Source organism: Carassius auratus, unplaced genomic scaffold (genome assembly GCF_003368295.1).
Source record: "Carassius auratus strain Wakin unplaced genomic scaffold, ASM336829v1 scaf_tig00009729, whole genome shotgun sequence".
In the NCBI taxonomy this organism is placed as follows: domain Eukaryota; kingdom Metazoa; phylum Chordata; class Actinopteri; order Cypriniformes; family Cyprinidae; genus Carassius; species Carassius auratus.
In genome coordinates, this window is record NW_020524068.1 from 1 (window position 1) to 20,024 (window position 20,024).

General features: G+C 35.1%; 1 protein-coding gene across 1 annotated transcript in view; it reads right to left on the minus strand.

Annotated features, from left to right (window-relative positions):
* Positions 1-4,649: 4,649 nt before the first annotated feature.
* LOC113072647 (transcription initiation factor TFIID subunit 6-like) overlaps positions 4,650-20,024 on the minus strand; it is a 41,668-nt gene continuing 26,293 nt past the window's right edge. Inside the window, exon 8 of the mRNA XM_026245623.1 lies at positions 4,650-4,957. Coding sequence (XP_026101408.1) covers positions 4,790-4,957 — 168 coding nt within the window. The 3' untranslated portion in view covers positions 4,650-4,789. The remainder of the gene's footprint in view (positions 4,958-20,024) is intronic.

Genomic DNA, 20,024 nt, shown 5'->3' on the forward strand with positions numbered 1-20,024 from the left:
AAAATTAACAAAGTTTCCTTTAAAAAAGAAAAAAAAATATATATATATATATATATATATATATATATTTAGTTTTTAAATGCATAATGCATAATATCAAAATAAACATTAAATTATTACCCATTGTTTCTCTGACAATAAAGTTAACAGATGAATTAAGTGCATTTAAGTGCCCATTGAGTTGGGGTTTTAAATAAAGCATTTTCTGAGATGCACATTAAACTTTAAACACATAAAACATTAATTTAATTTAACCTTTTAATTATTGAAAATTAAGCAAACTTTAACTTTTTGGTAAACAAAGGAAATAACTATAAAAAAATTAGACATGGAAGAAATGTGTGATTAAACCTTTAAGAAAATTGCTTTTTTTAAGTAGCAGTCTATGTACTTTCTGCAGAACATTAGTCTTTAACCAGACTTTTATTTTGATGGGTTGACGTACATTTACAGTTCTGTGTATGTGATGTAATTTAGTTAGTTTTACTCAATCAAAATCAAACGGTCAAATGCTCATGAAGTGACTGTCAGATCAGTTCTGGAGATGTTGTTCATGTGTTCACGTCCTTATTTAGTGATTTATTTAGTGCGATTAATTAAAAAAATTTATTATTTTGCCCAGCCATACAGAGAACACACTACATAACTGTCATGCGATAATGAATGTTATTTGATCTAGAGACAGTTTGTGCCCAGTCGGACCAGGTCTGTTCCAGTTGCTCAGTCACCGTTTACAGTCGACAAAAAAAAAATGTTTTACTTTATTTTTAATCCTTTCTTAAATAAATAAGCTATTCTTCATAAAGATTTTTTTTAATAATGAATATAACCTATAAACAACAATTGTTCAAAACTAATTTTATATAAAATATTTCATTAAAAAAATTACAAATGCAGTGGCATGCGAAAGTTTGGAACCCCTTGCAGAATCTGTAAAAACTTGAATAATTTAAACAAAATAAGAGAGATCGTACAAAATGCATGTTATTTTCTTATTTAGTTCTGTCCTGAGTAAGATATTGTATGGTTGCTCATGAGTCCCTTGTTTGTTCTGAACTGTTAAAGGTCCCGTTTTACACGCTTTTTTTAAGCTTTGATTGTGTTTACAGTGTGCAATATAACATGTGTTCATGTTTCGAGTGTAAAAAAAACCCCAGTATTTTTCACACAATTCACCATAAAAACGGGCTGATGTTATGCGTGGTTAGTGAAAAACTTAAAACGTTAAATCACTTGAATAAGGCAATAAAACACATACAGGACATTGGTTCACGGGACTTTTGAGAACTGGAGCTTGTAGCCTGCAATTTTTCTTTCTAAATTATGTGAAAATCATGTTTACTCACACACAGAAAACAATATATTGATTTAAATGTTCTAAGACACTTTTTGTTTGTAAAAGTCATATGCGAGTAGGCATCAACTATCATGAATATCATTGTGATTTGCACCTGAGAAGACAAAGGGCCACATAATGAGCTGCATAATGAGCCTTTCAGTCAGCTTTGTCACTGAGAGGGAGGAGTTACAAGAAAGAATGTGAGGACAAAATAAATCGATATCATTTTATGTTCGTAGTTTATTTAGAATATATTTAATTATCCCACAACATAATTGAAAATCCACTTGGGAGTGCAGTTAAACAGTTTATTAGGAACAATCAAAGCTGACTTTCAAACTGATTTTTTTGCATCATTACCCCAGTCACACAAGCCTTCAGAAATCATTAATCTTATTTTCTACAAAAAACATTTGTCATTATTATCATTATTATTATTATTAATGTTGAAAAGAGCTGGGAATATTGTTTTCAGTTTTTTAGGGGAGATAATTTGAAAGAACAGCATTGTGTTACATTTGTTACAGTTATATTTATTTGTTACAATTATTTTTATTTACATCAAGCTTTTGAATGGTATAGTATTGTATATTGTTATTGAAACTTCATAATATTTCACTTGATTATACATTTAGTCAGGAATTATAGTTTGGAAAAGTCTTTGGAAAAAGTCTAACTAGTAAAATGTTTACACGTTATGTGAAAACTAGTACAAGTATGTAAATAAATAAAAAGAGACTTACTTATGTTTAACATAAGACTTACTTATAAAGCCACAGAAGGAGCCCTGGCTGAATGAGTCTACTCATGCGCTCAGGCGCACATGTAGACAGGCGGAGAGAAAATGGAAAAAGGTCAATCTTCAAATTTCTAGGGAACTCCTTCAGGACAGTCTTATTAATTATCAGCAGGCTGTAAAAACTGCAAAAACTGAATATTTCTCCTCATTTGTGTCAAAAAATGCTCATAAGCCTCAGGTTCTTTTTAATGTATTTGATTCACTGGTGAACTCTGGTGATGCTGTTTGTATGGAGCCTTCTTTTAGATTGTGTGAGGCTTTTCTGCAGTTTTTTACAGATAGGATTTCTGCTATTAGAATCTCAATCTGCTCAGGACCCCTCAGCTCCTCTAGCAAGCACAGCTGTCTTTGACAGCATTGAACCGGTCTGTCTCTCTGAACTGAATGAGATAGTTGCACATTTACACCCAGCTAACTGTCAAACAGATAGCATCCCATCATGTCTATTTAAGGTCTTCTGTTCGGTGGAGTCTTTTATTCTGAAATTTATTAATTTGTGTCTTAGTTCTGGCTGCGTCCCATCCTCCTTCAAACATGCCATAGTTCAGCCTCTTTTGAAGAAGAAGAACTTAGACCCTTTGGTTTTGTCTAATCTAATTTTAGACCCATTTCTAAGCTCCCTTTTTTTTCAAAGGTTTTAGAAAGAGCTGTGTTAATTCTGGTCCAACATTTTTTTAATAAAGCTGATGTTTGTGAACAGTTTCAGTCTGGTTTTAGGTCTCGTCATAGCAGGGAGACTGCTCTTTTAAAAGTTTTTAATGATCTATTCTTACACCTTGATACTGGCAACTGTGCCATTCTAATTCTGCTTGATTTGACTGCAGCCTTCGACACAGTTGATCATAAAATTCTTCTGTGGCGCTTAGAGCACTGTGTTGGCTTAAAAGGCACTGTCCTAAAGTGGTTTGAGTCGTAGTTAACAGACTGATCAATTTCTGTACAAATGGGAGAGTTTTCCTCCTCACTGGCCCCTCTGACCTGTGGGGTGCCGCAGTGGTCAGTTTTGGGTCCACTCCTATTCACCCTGTATATGCTCCCATTGGGATTCATATTCAGGAAGCATGGCATCTCCTTCCACTGCTTCGCTGATGATGTGCAGGTGTATCTACCGCTAAATGTTACAGCAAAAGAATCTTTATAGGCCATGATGAACTGCATGAGCGATATTAAGACATGGATGGATCTAAACATTTTAAAACTTAATGAGAATAATACGGATGTTGTCTTGTTTGGTCGTCCAGAGTTGGTTCAGGTTCTTACCAGCTCCCTTGGCCAACTAGCACTTCATTTAAGATCCCATGCCAGGAATCTTGGAGTGATTGTTGACAGTGCATTTAAACTGGATAAGCAGGTCAGTGCTGTGGTTAAGTCTAGTTTTTTTCAGCTTAGACTGATAGCTAAAGTCAAACCGTATCTGAGACAGGCTGACCTAGAAAAAGTTATTCATGTTTTTATTACCACTCGCCTGGATTACTGCAACTCCTTGTATACAGGCATTGGGAAGTCTGAGCTCTATCGTCTGCAGCTTGTACAGAATGCAGCAACTCGTCTTTTTAAGTGGCAGGAAGAAGCGGGAGCACATTAATCCAGTGCTCTCATCTCTTCACTGGCTTCCAGTAAAGTATCGGATTGATTTTAAAGTTATTTTATTTGTTTTTAAATGTCTCAATGGGCTAGCCCCAGAGTACCTTACAGACCTTGTCAGGTTGCATAGGCCCTCCAGAGACCTCAGTTCAGCCAGCCTGATGGTCCTGGAGGTTCCTAGATCGAAACTGAGAACCAGTGGTGATCGAGCCTTCTCAGTAGCAGCTCCCACTCTCTGGAACTCACTGCCCGTAGCTGTGCGGACTGCTAGTAGCCTGTCCACTTTTAAATCATTGCTGAAGACTCATTTGTTTGAAGTAGCTTTTGGCACAGGGGAGCCGCCTTGATGAATGTGTTGTATTCTATATGTACCTTTATTCTTAGCATTTTGTTATTTCATTGTTCTTTTTTTTGTGTATTTGACTGTGAAGTACTTTGGTAGGCCCTGGCCTTGGATATGTGCTATATAAATAAATGTGACATTAAAATTGACATTGACATTATGATCTCTGCAGAATAAAGTGCTATTTTTTTCTGAGGAAATTCAAATCTCAAATCCTCAACCACATCACATCTTTTTGGGGTGAATTATGTCTTATTCCTCTCATCGCGAAGCAAACAGTAAAATAAAAAGAACTTGAAGAACAGTCTGGCTGCGTTGTCTTCTGTTGTGTGGGTGTGTTCAAGCCACACGTTTCAGTGAAACATTAGAATCTGAACCGGGTGCTCAGCGCAGGGGAGATGGTCGCATTAGAAGATAATGAAGGGAGCCGTGAAAAACAGACACTGCGTTGCTTTCATATGGATTACCTTATCACAGAATATTTTTCGGCAGCACTTGTTAAGTTTAAAAGTAGACATGTCAGGCTTTCTATCGAAGAATATTCAAAATAAGATTTTTTTTGACAGCCCTAGATTCCAGTATTGTGAAAATACAAATTGTGCATATTAGTGTTGTCATATTTCTTGACAACATATTTTTATTTTAAATATTTCGGTGGGTCTTGGGATAGATTATTCTTGTCCTTGGGTGGGTCCTGGAATGAAAATGCTTGGGAGCCCCTGACCTATACCCTTACTGGTTGTAGTAGCCATGTTACACTGGCTAATAAAAATAAAAGCATTAGCAGATATATGTAGTTCATGAATGTACTCACGCCCTCAGAAATGAAGGTACTGAACCGTGGCAGCATCTGGTACAGCCCTGGGTCTGTGGCTATGCTCTGCAGGGCTTCCTGTCATCAGAATTACAACAACAAACATACAACATGTCAAAGTGAAAGAAAAAATGGATCAGTAATATATTACAATGCTCCAAAACATGCAAAACAAGTGAATGTCACAGGGACAAACATTTTTAGGGCGATAATGGAAAATACAGTTAATGCATGGTAAATTTTATTACAGTTTATTACAGTATAGTCAAAATTTTGGACCCATTCGTTTGTCCAAACTTTTATTGGTACTGAATATAGAATAAAGTATATAGCCTACATAAACAGAATATATATACATGAACATTTTTTGCAACTATAACTCAAATGTGGTTATCAAACACTCGTGTAATGATGTGACAAACATAGGCCTACAGTAGGTGGCCAACTAAAATGCCTACTACTGCCACATGTACCGCCGCTGCAGGGCCACAGCATTAACTGCAAGTCAGTTGCATGTTAAAGTCGTTCATAAAACTCCCGCCAGGTGGCAAAAAGGACAGTTTGCAAACTGACTGCAATTATACTTTGTTTTGTAAACGGAGATCAAATAACAAAATAAAACAAAAATAACTTTATAATATAACATTATTACAACCTTAAAAATCGTTAGAAAAAGTATTTTACATTTATTTTTAGAAAGTTAATTTCAAAATGTGAGATATTCATATAGGCTGCAGCCTAATGCATATAAAAAGTAATTTACACAAAGGCTCTTACTGCATGTTATGGTTATTAAACATTGATTATGAAACCATTAAACCCACACAATTTATGTTGTTTTAAGGGGCTTTCATTTCGATCTACAGGCTAATGAAAGTGTTTGAATGTAAAATCCTGACCTTGGCAGTTGGTACAAGTACAAGCTGTACAAGCAAAAATATCTATGTGTACCAGGCTGCAAGTTCATGACACTCTATTCACATCACAATTTTCTCTGACTCACACCATAAAAAAAATTAAAATTAAAATAAGAATAAGAATAATAGGATGAACCTGCGACTTTGTTTTTTATACTAGAAGTCATGTAAAAAATGGGATATTAACTTGGAATAGATTACATTTAAGGATGTGTGTATTATGCCTTAAAAAATTAAACGATAGAAAAGGTGGGTTATTGTTGAGTGTTATAGGCTAGGACTATACTTCTTTTTTCCAAAGCACTCTTTAGCCTGAACTCTGAACGCTCGTGCTCCCGTGCATCTGCTGTTGCTAGGAAACCATGACCTGCTCTCCATGATGACGCAGAAGCTTCAGAGTAGGATAAATGGATTTCCAGCACTAAAACCCCTTGCAGTAGCGGTGGCACTTGCTGCGTTCTGAAAAGTTTAATTGTATAATTTAATTTTCTACCTGTTTAGACTATGTTTTATTTACGTCTACACCTAGATAGCCTTAAACATACCATTTACAATAATGAAATATGTTGTACAGTATAGGGGTTGCAAGACTACAAATTTCTAGTAGTCGATTTTTTATAAAAAAAAAATACTTGAGTAACTTGACTACATTAAATAGTTTTGTTTTTTTTAAATCAATAAATGCTTATTAATGTATAGCCTTATGCAACAATTACATATATACATTTTAAAAACTTTATAATTATGACATTACATATTTACATTTTCATGTAACAGCCAGTATTTGTATCTGTAACAATCACAACATTTCTCTTATCTGCATTCGGATACAACGTTGTATAGTTACATGATAAGACCATTATGACTTTATCTTTTTTTTTCGTAGTTATCACGGAACATATGCATGTCGTAATAAACTATATGAATTATTAATTTCTAAAATAATATTTATCATGCAAGCAGATAGATGTCATGACAAACGTTTAGTGATCATTTGAACACGACCCAATCAATTCAATGCACACATTTTCATACACAGAACTCTTTAAGCAAGTCTTAATGTTTATTGAACTTATAAACAAATGTGCGTGTGCCGCGCAAACCAGCAAAAGGTAAAGATGCAAACATGTAGGACAAGTAGAAAATGTATCCGTGTCTAACCTGATAATTAGCCTTCTCTTGAGAGAGAACTGATTTTGTTTTTGAGAGACTGAGACGCGCAGCGCGGCTGTTTGATTGGTGAGCGCACTGTTATTCCATTCATTTGTTTCATATCGTACCGTGAGCTTTAAACCATTGCCTTTTAAATATTTATAAATAGGGATGGGCATTTTGGGAAATTTCTCATCTGGATCATGGATAGGTTTCAAAAACGATTGATCGATTAATCGGGGGTGGGGCTTATGCGGGGGAGGGGGATACATAGACATAACATTACAACTTGTATCAGCACAATATATTTTCATCTACGTTATTAAAGGAACACTCTGACTTTTTGGGACTTTAGCTTATTCACAGTATCCCCCAGAGTTAGATAAGTCCATACATACCTTTTTCATTTCTGTGCGTTCTGTAAGTGTTATTTGACGCACCCACCGCTAGCCTAGCTTAGCACAAAGACTGGATGTAAATGTATAATGGTAGCATAGTAATCCCAATAAGTGACAAAATAATGCAAACATTTTCCAATTTAGATGTTGTGATCTGTATAGTCACAGCGTGTACAAATAACAAGGCTATATGAGACATTTTTAATCGTATAAATACTGGGAACTATATTCTCACTAGGAGCAGGAGCACAGCTAACGTTACTTGAGAGGAGTGGCTACTTGGGCGGAGTGATTAGCGCATTAGTTGATGGTTCCGTAAACAAAACAAACGTGACTAAACTATCTAGACGTGACTCGTGATCATGGCTGACTTTGAGGAATTGTCAGACTCATAGGAAACAGGCTGGAAGCATCCTCTAATTCCAGCAGATCCAGCTGTAGAACACTGAAGTTTTATTTTCCATAAACCACCTGCACGTTTTCGAAGCCATATGAATTGAATTATGCCACGAAAAAAAAAGCTCAGCTGCATTATTATGACATCAGTAAAAAAATATCAATAATAATAGAAAAATAAAACATTTAAGAGCAATATAATTATTGGGCATTGCTTATATGAGCATGAAACGAATCGATGATATGCAGCGATTTCAGCATAATTGTTCATGTTAATTAATCAGACGTAGACTAGCTCTTGCAACGTTTATCTGAAAAAAAAATTTGCCGATGAAGATGTGAACTTGACCAAAAGTGTAACTCGATCGGATTGTGCTTTACCTACACGAAAGTACAATAAATTCACATTAGTGTCACTATCGTTATTTTTTTATGTATTTTAATATTTAATATTAATATTTTGTATTAAATTTGCACTTTCTGATCAACCAAAATATTATTTAAATATTATTTAACAGCATGGAAATCACTGATTATTGCTAAATAATTGAATAAGATTTAAAATATATTTAAGATAAAAACTATGACAAACAAATAATTTTGATCTTCGTCATCTCTACGAATATAATGCAATTAGGCTACATTTTTATTTTATAAAGACCATTTCATTATTTGTCTGTGATTTAAAAATTAACACACAAAGATACTTTTTCTTTTTTTGCTGATTTATTCAACTGCATTTTTTTTTTACAAAACATTGTCTTCCAGTAGGCTATAACTTTAGCAGCATATTTTGATCCAGGAGTGAAACTTTAACCAAACAACTATTATATAAGGTATAAAACAGAGACCAAATAGCCTAGATATTTTAACTATGGCTAAAACTCAAAACTAAAATAATAATATTATAAAAAAAAAAGAAATAAATAAAAAAAAGGATATTATATTTACCACGACCGGTGAAACATTCAAAAAGATAATTCGGTCTACGTGCTCAGATGAGAGCCAAGTGCGCAGCCTGTTCACATTTAGTGGAATAAATTCGCTCCGCTGGAAAAATATGTTGCAGGAACAGCCAGGCACCACTGGACAAGTAAACCTTCTCTGTCCCTGAAACTAATGGGCAGCAAATCTTTCACCACCATTTCAGCGAATAGCTTTGTCGTCTTCTCGGTTCTGCCTGAGCTGCATTTAGGTCTTACGGCAGGTGATTCAATGCTCGTCTGAGTTGCCGCTCTGTTATCGCCAGATATTTTATGTACAAATTTTAGATGATAGTGCATTGTATTTGTTGTAGATTTGTGTGACAGCTTGGCGCCGCACAGCTTACCCTGAACAGTTTTTTCATCGTTCTTCTCAAAGGGAAGCCAGCCATCACTACGTGACTTTGAGGCCATGATGTCTTATTATGTCTTTTGAGGCATCAAGTGGGAAGCTAACAAATCAGAGATCAGGCCGCCGCCCAACGTGCTGCCATAACCAATAAAAAAAAAAATAATAATAATTTCGATCATCGTTTACGTGATCTATTATCGCGGTCGAGTACTCAAGTACTCGATCACTGTTGCACATCCCTATTTATAAATAATATAATGTGTATGATGTATTATTATAGGTGAAATTACAAATTTGCAAAGCTCTGATTTCTGAGAGATGCACGGAGGCAACAGCAACGCGGTGTTTGATTTGCGCTCTTTTCACTCATAAAGTTTACATTCATTCACTTCACACTCGTGACTTTAGAGGTCTGTGTATAATACTGCGCCGATCCCATGACTCAAATATTATCAAGCAAACAACGGACCGTGTCAGCTTCAGCCGAGTACTCAGGCAGAATTATTCCTTGTCCGTTATTCATTTTTGAAGCCATTATCCATGCCATTCCGCTTCAGGCACAACCCTAATTATTACATTACATATTTTATTCTTACACGCCACATAGATAAGGTCATAGAAAGTAACAGCTCCACGCAATATTGTAATCCTAAAATTCACAGAAAATAGTGCCTACTACTATGGAAGCCCTAGTACAGTATGACAAAAATTTCACTGTATTTGTGCGCATGCACAGTAGTGAAACTAATTGTGCATTCAAAAAAGGGAGGGGACGGGGCATCATGATCTTTCAGCCATCAATTTTGCTCATTCAGATATGACTAATATTTCATTTGGAAGTGTAAATGGTGTTCCCTTATTTTTGTGTACACTCACATGAATATCAAAATGCTGTGCTTCTGTAAAATAGAGAAAACAAAGCAGATGTGCTTTCTGCCATCTCTATATGCGTGAACATGAAAAGCTTGGGCTGAAATGCGAAGCTCTAAAAGCAGATGCAGTTTAGCTTGCCCCTATCAGAAACCGATTGTTTATATTCACAATAAGCTACACATAATACATATAAGACTGAAACCATGAAGGGCTGATAATGAAAGTAAGACATTAATATTATCGAATTTGGTTCATTTTTAATTCTTAATAATTAAATATTACAGCAAAAAAAATTTGGTTCCATAAATAATTTTTTTGTGGGGTATAAAAATAAACTGTGCTATTATCATCATCTGTGTGATAAGACTAAGTCTAAGTATTCTTCAAAAGCAGCATCATGCCAGCTCACTGACGGTTCAATTAATATGAAAAAAAAAAAAAAAAGTTATATATATACAGTACAGACCAAAAGTTTGGACACACCTTCTCATTCAAAGAGTTTTCTTTATTTTCATGACTATGAAAATTGTAGTCACACTGAAGGCATCAAGGTCTATTTGACCAAGAAAACAGAGTGATGGGGGTGCTGCACCAGATGACCTGGCCTCCACAGCCACCGGACCTGAACCCAATTGAGATGGTTTAGAGGTGAGCTGGACCGCAGAGTGAAGGCAAAAAGGCCAACAAGTGCTAAGCATCTCTCGGGGAACTCCTTCAAGACTGTTGGAAGACCATTTCAGGTGACTACCTCTTGAAGCTCATCAAGAGAATGCCAAGAGTGTGCAAAGCAGTAATCAAAGCAAAAGGTGGCTACTTTGAAGAACCTAGAATATTACATATTTTCAGTTGTTTCACACTTTTTTCTTATGTATACAATTCCATATATAATTCCACATGTGTCAATTCATAGTTTTGATGCCTTCAGTGTGAATCTACAATTTTCATAGTCATGAAAATAAAGAAAACTCTTGGTCTGAACCAAGACCAAAACCAAAACCCAAACTTTTGGTCTGTACTGTATGTGTGTGTATATATATATATATATATATATATATATATATATATTAGGGCCGGGACTCGAAATTAATTTTGCATTTTAATCGCATATAAATATTTGACCTGAGAACAGTGAGAAGTAAAAATTTTTTCACATGGATTTATAGTATACCATTGAATAATGACTGAATACATAAGCTTAAGTAACAAAATATTGTTTATTTTTGTTCAACCAAGTCTAGCAGACCAGTGCAATTTTTGCCATTAAGTGTAGCAATAGCATAGAATTTAGAAATAGTATATTTCAGAAATTCAGGTAGCTTATAGGTGCTGGAACCTTCTGTAAACTGTTTTTTAAGTAAAACACAATACTGTCAATTACACTCAGAACATTGGAAACACTGACTATTAGAAAACATCCCTCTGTTGCTTCAGAGGCCATAACATACTAAGTCCAACTCTCAATAACCTTGGCCAAAACAATAAAGAGTTTAACATAAAGTGCCAGTTGCACCAACAAAATAATACATAGTTCAACATAAAGTGTAAAGTCCACGCTAGCTGCTATTTGTTTTGCGTTTAGGTGATACTTGAGGTTCGATGTGCTGCGATGATATGCGAACGCTAGTTGGTGCTCCAGTATAATCGGTCCGCCGAAACTCATTCAGTGAGAAACGTTCCGCGGTGCAAAAAGAAGTTATTAAAAATGCGGGAATTTTTTTTTCTGTAATTAATTAATCTTAATTAACGTGTTATTTTTTGTGTAATTAATTGATCTCAATTAAGTCCCGGCCCTAATATATATATATATATATATATATATATATATATATATATATATATATATATATATATATATATATATATATATATATATATATATATATATATTAGTGGTGGGCATAGATTAATTTTTTAATCTAGATTAATCTCACTGTGATCTTGAAATTAATCTAGATTAATCTAGATTAAAATCGCTCATTCGAATTCTGCCAAAGGCATTCAGAGTGTTACCCAAATAAAACTGACAAAAAGTTAGTCTTTGAAAAGGGGTTTATCAAGTTGGTGGTGCATTAGAAAAGGGGCTCATCTCCTGTTTCCAAAATGCATCACAAAGTGCTTGAAAAAGCTGTAAACTAATTCCATATTGCACAAGGTGCAAACAACCTTTCACATCAATGTTTAAGTTTTTTTCAAGTTTGTAGGTGTCAAGGTACAGAAACCAAATAATTAAATGTAAAATAGCACTGGATAGTCTTCAATGTAAAAATGAAATATACAATCAAACCTACATTCATTCAGACACCTTCAACATTTCTCACATTATTAAAGTTTTGCTATATATATACACATATATCAAAAATTATATCTTTTGTCTGAATAATTTTTGGTTTGACTGTTAAAACTACAAAGTAATTCAGTCAAGAGCAGTGAGTGATTTTCTTTCATTTTCTTGGATTAACATTACAGCAGCCAGTAGCTAAATTAGGCGCGGTCACTTTAAGAGACAATGAACGCATCCAATATAACACACATCCCATTTTTTCCCTGAACTGTTTACTTTCACTTAAGAAATAACTGACAGTTTTTTCGAGCATACGGTAATTTCCAAGGTGGATATTTTGACATATTTTGTATGTATTTGTCGGCACAAGAGCAAAAATAAGCAAATTCGATGTTCAAGTGTTACAAGCGTTAACGCAGCATGTGAACGCCGATAATGGTCCACCACTCATATATATATATATGAGTGGTGGGCCATTATCGGGGTTAACGCAGCGAATCTTATCGGGCGATAAAAAAAATATCGCCGTTAATCTATTCTCAAAGTTGGGTTGAGAGCTGGGTCTACACCAAGCAAGCTACGATGACTTTCACCTTGATATTTTATATAACCAACTGGCTGAGGCCAGCCTAAAAAGATGCTCAAGACAGGCCACTGCTGCTAATCGTCAAGAAAGCTTATTTTTTTCAAGTGTTTTTAAGCATTATCGCTTGTCGATTTAAACATTAAAGCATCCAAACACAATACGTGGAAAAGCTGAACAGAGTAGCTGGTTACTCGCGCGCTGTGTTCGGTGCGCACGAGATAGAGAGCCGCATTTAACGGACAGCGTCATTGAACCGAGCTCTCTTCTGTGAAGTTCTCCTCGAAGTCCCTCCTGCATCTGAACGAACAAATACAAATCGCAGTTTGAGCAAACAAAAAGATGTGAAAGAGCCCAATTCAGTACTCGCGGTGTTCTGGTGTTCAGGGCTCACGCAGAGAAAGGCGTCTCAAAGCACTTGAACATCGAATTTGCTTATTTTTGCTCTTGTGCCGACAAATACATACAAAATAGGTCAAAGTATCCACCATGGAAATTATGCTCGAAAAAACTGTCAGTTATTTCTTAAGTGAAAGTAAACAGCTGAGGAAAAAAATGGGATGTGTATTATATTATATCGTCTCTTAAAGTGACCACGCCTAATTTAGCTACTGGCTGCTGTAATGTTAATCCAAGAAAATGAAAATGAAAATCCCTCACTGCTCTTGACTGAATTACTTTGTAGTTTTAACAGTCAAACCAAAAATTATTCAGACACCAGATATAATTTTTGATATATATATAGTAAAACTCTAATAATGTGAGAAATGTTGAAGGTGTCTGAATAAATGTAGGTTTGATTGTATATTTCATTTTTACATTGAAGACTATCCAGTGCTATTTTTCATTTAATTATTTGGTTTCTGTACCTTGACACCTACAAACTTAAAAAAAACTTAAACATTGTGTAAATAGCACAAATAAATAAAAATAAACGAACACACAAATTAAACAATTTCAAACAGGGCCCACTGGTACAAGTATATGTGTGAAACAGGCATAAGGTTGTTTGCACCTTGTGCAATGTGGAATTAGTTTACAGCTTTTTCAAGCACTTTGTGATGCATTTTGGAAACAGGAGATGAGCCCCTTTTCTAATGCACCACCTAGCCTGATAAACCCCTTCCCAAAGACTTACTGTTTGACAATTTTATTTGCTTAACACACATATTCTGAATGCCTTCGGCTGAATTCGAATGAGCCATTTTAATCTAGATTAATCTAGATTAATTTCAAGATCACAGTGAGATTAATCTAGATTAAAAAAATTAATCTATGCCCACCACTAATATATATATATAAGAATCAGAATCAGAAAGAGCTTTATTGCCAAGTATGTTTGCGCATACAAGGAATTTGTTTTAGTGACATAAGCTTCCAGTACACAGAGACACCAACACACAGACAAAAAAAAAAAAAAAAAAAAAAGCAAAATAAATAAGTGTATAAACAATTGTGCTATAAATGATAATGGGATAGGATTGAAAAAGATGCAGGGATGTACTAGGATGGAGGGGTAACAAATAAATATAAGGATGTTGCAATTTTGTTTGCATAAGCATAAGTGGGGAACATTTAACTGTTCATGAGGTAGATTGCCTGGGGGAAGAAACTGTTTTTGTGCCATGCTGTTCTGGTATTTGCGGCTCTGAGATGCCGGCCAGATGGCAAAAGTTCAAAAATAAGGCATATACGATCAGAATTTGAATACTACAATAAACACACAATATTATCCGTTGATGACAATGTTATTTTATTATTGCAAAGTGAGATGAATGTAAAGCGCCTCTGTGTTGCGTGCGCAAACACACAACGGAAAAGGGAAAAGCACAGTTATGGGTAGCCTACTGTGCACACACGCTTGTTTTCATATTTAGCATTCTGAACATATCTCCACGTTTAATCCCGATTTATTAATGTGAATATATTATATATGAACTGTCTGACCAAACAATTAAAAAGTTTAATTATGCAAGAAAACCTTGTGCTTTGTTCATTGGAACAATTTAGCCTAGTAAGACTATTTATTTAAAGGGGGGGGGGGGGGGGGGTGAAATCCTATTTTTTTAAATGAGTTTTTTACACTGTTAATGAGTTGGATTCCCATGCTAAACATGGACAAAGTTTCAAAAATTAAGTTGTACGTTTGAAGGAGTATTTTTGTAACAAAAAAAAACTTCCGTTGTGTGTTTTGTTCCGGTTTGTCACAAGTTTCAGAAAGTTTTTTTTTTGAGTATGGCTCTGTGTGACGTTAGATGGAGCGGAATTTCCTTATATGGGTCCTAAGGGCACTTCTGCCGGAAGAGCGCGCGCTCCCGTATAGCAGAGCACTGAGAGCACAGACATTCACTGATCAGAGCGAGAGCGTCGCGAAAAGAAGTGTGTTTTTGGTTGCCAGGGCAAGACAACCCTGCACAGATTACCAAAAAAAAAAACAGCATTAAGGGACCAGTGGATGGAGTTTATTTTTACAGAGCATCAACGGAGTTGTGCAAGTGTTTTTGTTTGTTCCCTGCATTTCGAAGATGCTTGTTTTACAAACAAGGCCCAGTTTGACGCCGGATTTGCACATCGTTTATTTCTTAAGGATAATGCAGTCCCAACAAAAAAGGGTCACAATCGTGTGTTGGAACCGCATGCGGTGAGTAAAACTGCTTCAAATATGTGTTGTTAACTTAGCTATCGGCACGTAAGCACATCAAGTAAACAACATGCGATGTTGTCATCAAACTCCACTTTCCACATGTACAGCTTAAAAAAAAAAAAAAAAAAAAAAAGACGACATAAAGTGGAACTTAGTCATTTTCCAAAACCGCTAAACAAATATATACAGTTTTAGTACATACCACATGGTGCTGCTCTTGTTAAATTTCAGCCTCTGGATCTGTGTCACAGCTTCCAAATGCTCTCAACGCAAAAGCTTACTCGTGCTCGTGATTCTTTAGCTCCGCCCACACGTCACGCCTCCAGCCGGTCGTGTTTTTCCGGGAAAAATCGGTACAGACTATCTTTCTCTTATGAATATAATAAAACTAAAGACTTTTTGGAGTTATGAAGGATGCAGTACTACTCTATAGGTACTCAAGATTAACAGGATATTGAGTAAAAACGAGCATTTCACCCCCCCCCCCCCCCCCCCCTTTAATGCGATCATACACAATCTTTAATAAAGCCAAATCAGTTTTTGTCAATACGTTCGTTAAGACTTCACTTAACCGTAAACTTCACTTCACTTATTATAAATAACAAATAGAACTGTATTGTACTGACCGGTTTTTTTTTTTTTCATAAAAAAATAAATCAAATTTCATCAAATTCCACATTATACAGTAAATTCAGCTTTTATGACTGGATTCCATGATTCAGTCCATGTTTTCTATATCGCGGAAATCATAGGGCCCTACTAATCTAGCAAATTAATTTGATATGAATTTGACTTGAGAGTAAAAGACGAGGACGTTGTTGTTTATTTACTGAGCATTGAGTCTCTCCAACTAAGTGACAATGTAGCATTAAATCACCATTCAACAGACTCTAGCCACCACAGCACTGCCGTCAATTGGATTTAGGGATATGCCGGTATCACATTTTCCTGTGGCGATTAATTGCCAATGCTTTTATCAAGGTAAACTGTATTATCACGGCACTGAAATTTAGTTTTAAAAAAGTGGTCATAATACAGTATAACAGGTTAAATAACTTTTCTTATAACAAAAATAAATGAACATTTAAATACAATAAAGCAACACTATATTATATATATATATATATATATATATATATATATATATATATATATATATATATATATATATATATATATACACAAACACACACACACACACACACATATATATATATATATATATATATATATATATATATATATATATACATACACATATACATATACACACATTTATGTACAGTCATGCCCACAAATATTGGCACCCTTGGCAAATATGATTAAAAAAGGCTGTGAAAATCGATCTGCATTGTTAATCCTTTTGATTTTTTTTTTTTTAATTCAGAAGAATGTATCCTTTCATTGGATAATAAGAATTTAAAACGGAGGGGAAATATCATTTTGAAATTAATGTTTTTCTCAAATACTCGTTGGACACAATTATTGGCACCCCTAGAAATTCTTATCAGTAAAATATCTCTGAAGTATATTCCCATTCATATTCATGATTATAAACATGAAATTATCCAGCCATTGCTTCCTGTTTCACAGAAATATAAAGTGGAGGGAAAAAAAAAAGCCCAAATTCCCTTAATCATCCATCAAAATGAGAAAAACCAAAGAATATATTTCTGATGTGCAGCAAAAGATATTGGGCTTCACAAATCGGTGAAGTGGCTTTAAGAAAGCAGTGAAAATTCCCATTTCCACCATCAGGGCAATAATTAAGAATTTCCAACCAACAGAAAATGTTACAAAACTGCCTGGAAGAGGACGTGTGCCTATATCGTCCTAATGTGCGGTGAGAAGGAGAGTTTGAGTGGCTAAAAACTCTCCAAGGGTCACAGCTGGAGAACTGCAGAAAATAGTTGAGTCTCTGGTTCAGAAAACCTTGAAAAAAAAAAATGTCAAACAGAACCTACATCACCACATGTTGTTTGGGAGGGATACAAGAAAAATTATCCTAGCTCATTCAAAAACAAACTAAAGCATATTCAGTTATCAGCCATGATTGGAATTTTAAATGGGACTGGCTTTTATGATCAGATGAAACCAAAAAATTAGCTTTTTAGCAGCAAACACTCAAGATGGGTTTGGTGAACACAGAGAAAAAAGTACCCCATGTGTACAATGAAATATACTGCTGTATTTTTGATGTTGTGGGCCTATATTTCTGCTGGAGGTCCTGGATATCTTGTTTAGACACATGGCATTATGGATTCTATCAAATACCAACAAATAAAAAATCAGTAAGTGACTGACTCTATTAGAAATCTTATAATGGGCTATGTTTGGATCTTCCAACCGTACAATAATCCAAACACAAACCTCAAAAACAACACAGAAATGGGTCACTGAGCTCAAAACCAAGCTTCTGCTCTAGCCCTTCCAGTCCTCTGGAAATGAGAGGAGTGAACTGAAGAGGAGAAGCACCAACATGGAGCTGGGAATCTAAAGTTTCTGGACTGATTCTGGATGAAGGAATGGTCTCTGATCTCTTGTGAGGTGTTCTCTAACCTCATCAGGCATTATAGGAGAAAATTTAGAGCTGTTAAACTGGCAGTATTGAATAAAAGGGTGCCAATAATTTTGTCCAACGAGTATTAGAGAAAAACATTTATTTCATAATGATATTTCCCCCCATTTAAAATTCTTATTATCCAATGAAATTATACATTTTTGTGAATTTTTTAAATAAAAGATCAAAAGTATTAACAACACAGATGAATTTTCGCAACCTTATTTGATCATATTTGCCAAGGGTGCCAATATTTCTGGGCATGACTGTATTTACGCAAACGCACGCACACACGCACGCACGCACGGGTGGTGTTAGTGGATAAGACAGATGCCTTTGGTGTGAGAGACCCGGGTTTGAATCCACTGTGAGACACCAATGTGTCCCTAAGCAAAACACTTAACCCGTAGTTGCTCCAGAGGCGTGCGGCCTCTGACATATATAGCAATTGTGAGTCGCTTTGGATAAAAGCATCAGTTAAATGAATAAATGTAAATGTAATATATCTTGGTATTTTGTATTTGGATTAAACAAATAAAGTGAATGCTAGCATGTAGGCATATGTGAAAAAAGGATTAAAAATCACATTACATTGTAACATTGCAATCTAAAAACAAAATAAAATATTTTTTAAGGCAGATGTTAAAGTTACTAAACTAAAAATGATAAAAATCACAGACTAATTGAGCAAAAAGGCTATTTTGATTATCGCATTACACTTTACAGTTAGTGCTATCACACAAATACACTTGCTTGCAGGGCTGTCACTTTTGAGATAAATCATATTCGAATGGATATTGAATATAATGCAATATATTTCAATATATTCGAATATCTATACCCTCCCACGCGCATATAAAAACAATACGTCTAGAGTGCCCTCTACTGGATGAGATGACAAAGAATAAAATAAAAAACAAACGGCCTAATCCTAGACTCTAAAAAATGTGCTACACATGGCATTTTAAAAAACGGATATTTTATTTATAGTTCGATTACGGATATGTCACGTCACGTTAAAATGCATATTCAAATATAGAATAAAAAGTGACAGCCCTACTTGCTTGTAGGTTTAAAATTCTACATATGTCACATTTATTGTCCAACTACAAATATTTCAGTAAAATGTATACTTTAGTCAAGAGTTGTTGCGCTTCTATTTCATTGAGCTGTTTGATGTGCTTGTGCACGGTGGCGTTTGTTCTAAATGAAGTCTGTGGAGAAACACTAAAACAGAAACTCATGCACCTCTGAAAGCAAAATTTAAATATTTTCATTGTTTTTTTTAACATTTACTGATGGGGAATATACCTGTGCAATGCAAGTTATGCAATAAGGAAAACAGCACATCTCAAACACACATCTGTCAGCCTTAAACGCAGCTTTTCTGTCAGAGCTTCTAACGGGGCAAGCGCGAGCTGCTTTGAACAGAAACTATAAACTATAGTGTACCAGGAGAGGAATTAAATGCAGAAATAATTTAAATGAAAAAAAAAAACAATGATTGGTTGACCTCCATCTTTTTCTGTTGTTTGTTTTGAATACTGCGCGTGTGTAATTTAGAGTGACAAATCGTACCAGCATTCTTTTAGCCAATTGGCATTTTACCTTTTCCCAATTGTGGTTTTGTTTGTAAACAATGGATACATCTTACAGCATACAAAATGCGTACAGATTGGCAGGTCTGATGTTCAGAAGAATTTTTCATTGGCAGTTAAAGGGATAGTTCAGCCGAATAGCAAAATTATGTCATTAATAACTTACTCTCATGTTGTTCCAAACCTGTAAGACCTCCATTTATCTCTGGAACACAGTTTGTATTTTAGATTTAGTCCGAGAGCTCGCAGTCCCTCCATTGAAACTGTGTGAATGGTATACTGCCCATGTCCAGAATGGTAAGAAAAACATCATCAAAGTAGTCCATGTGATATCAGAGGGTCAGTTAGAATTTTTTGAAGTATCGAAAATACATTTTGGTCCTTCTGTGTCTGTTGTGAGAGAGATTT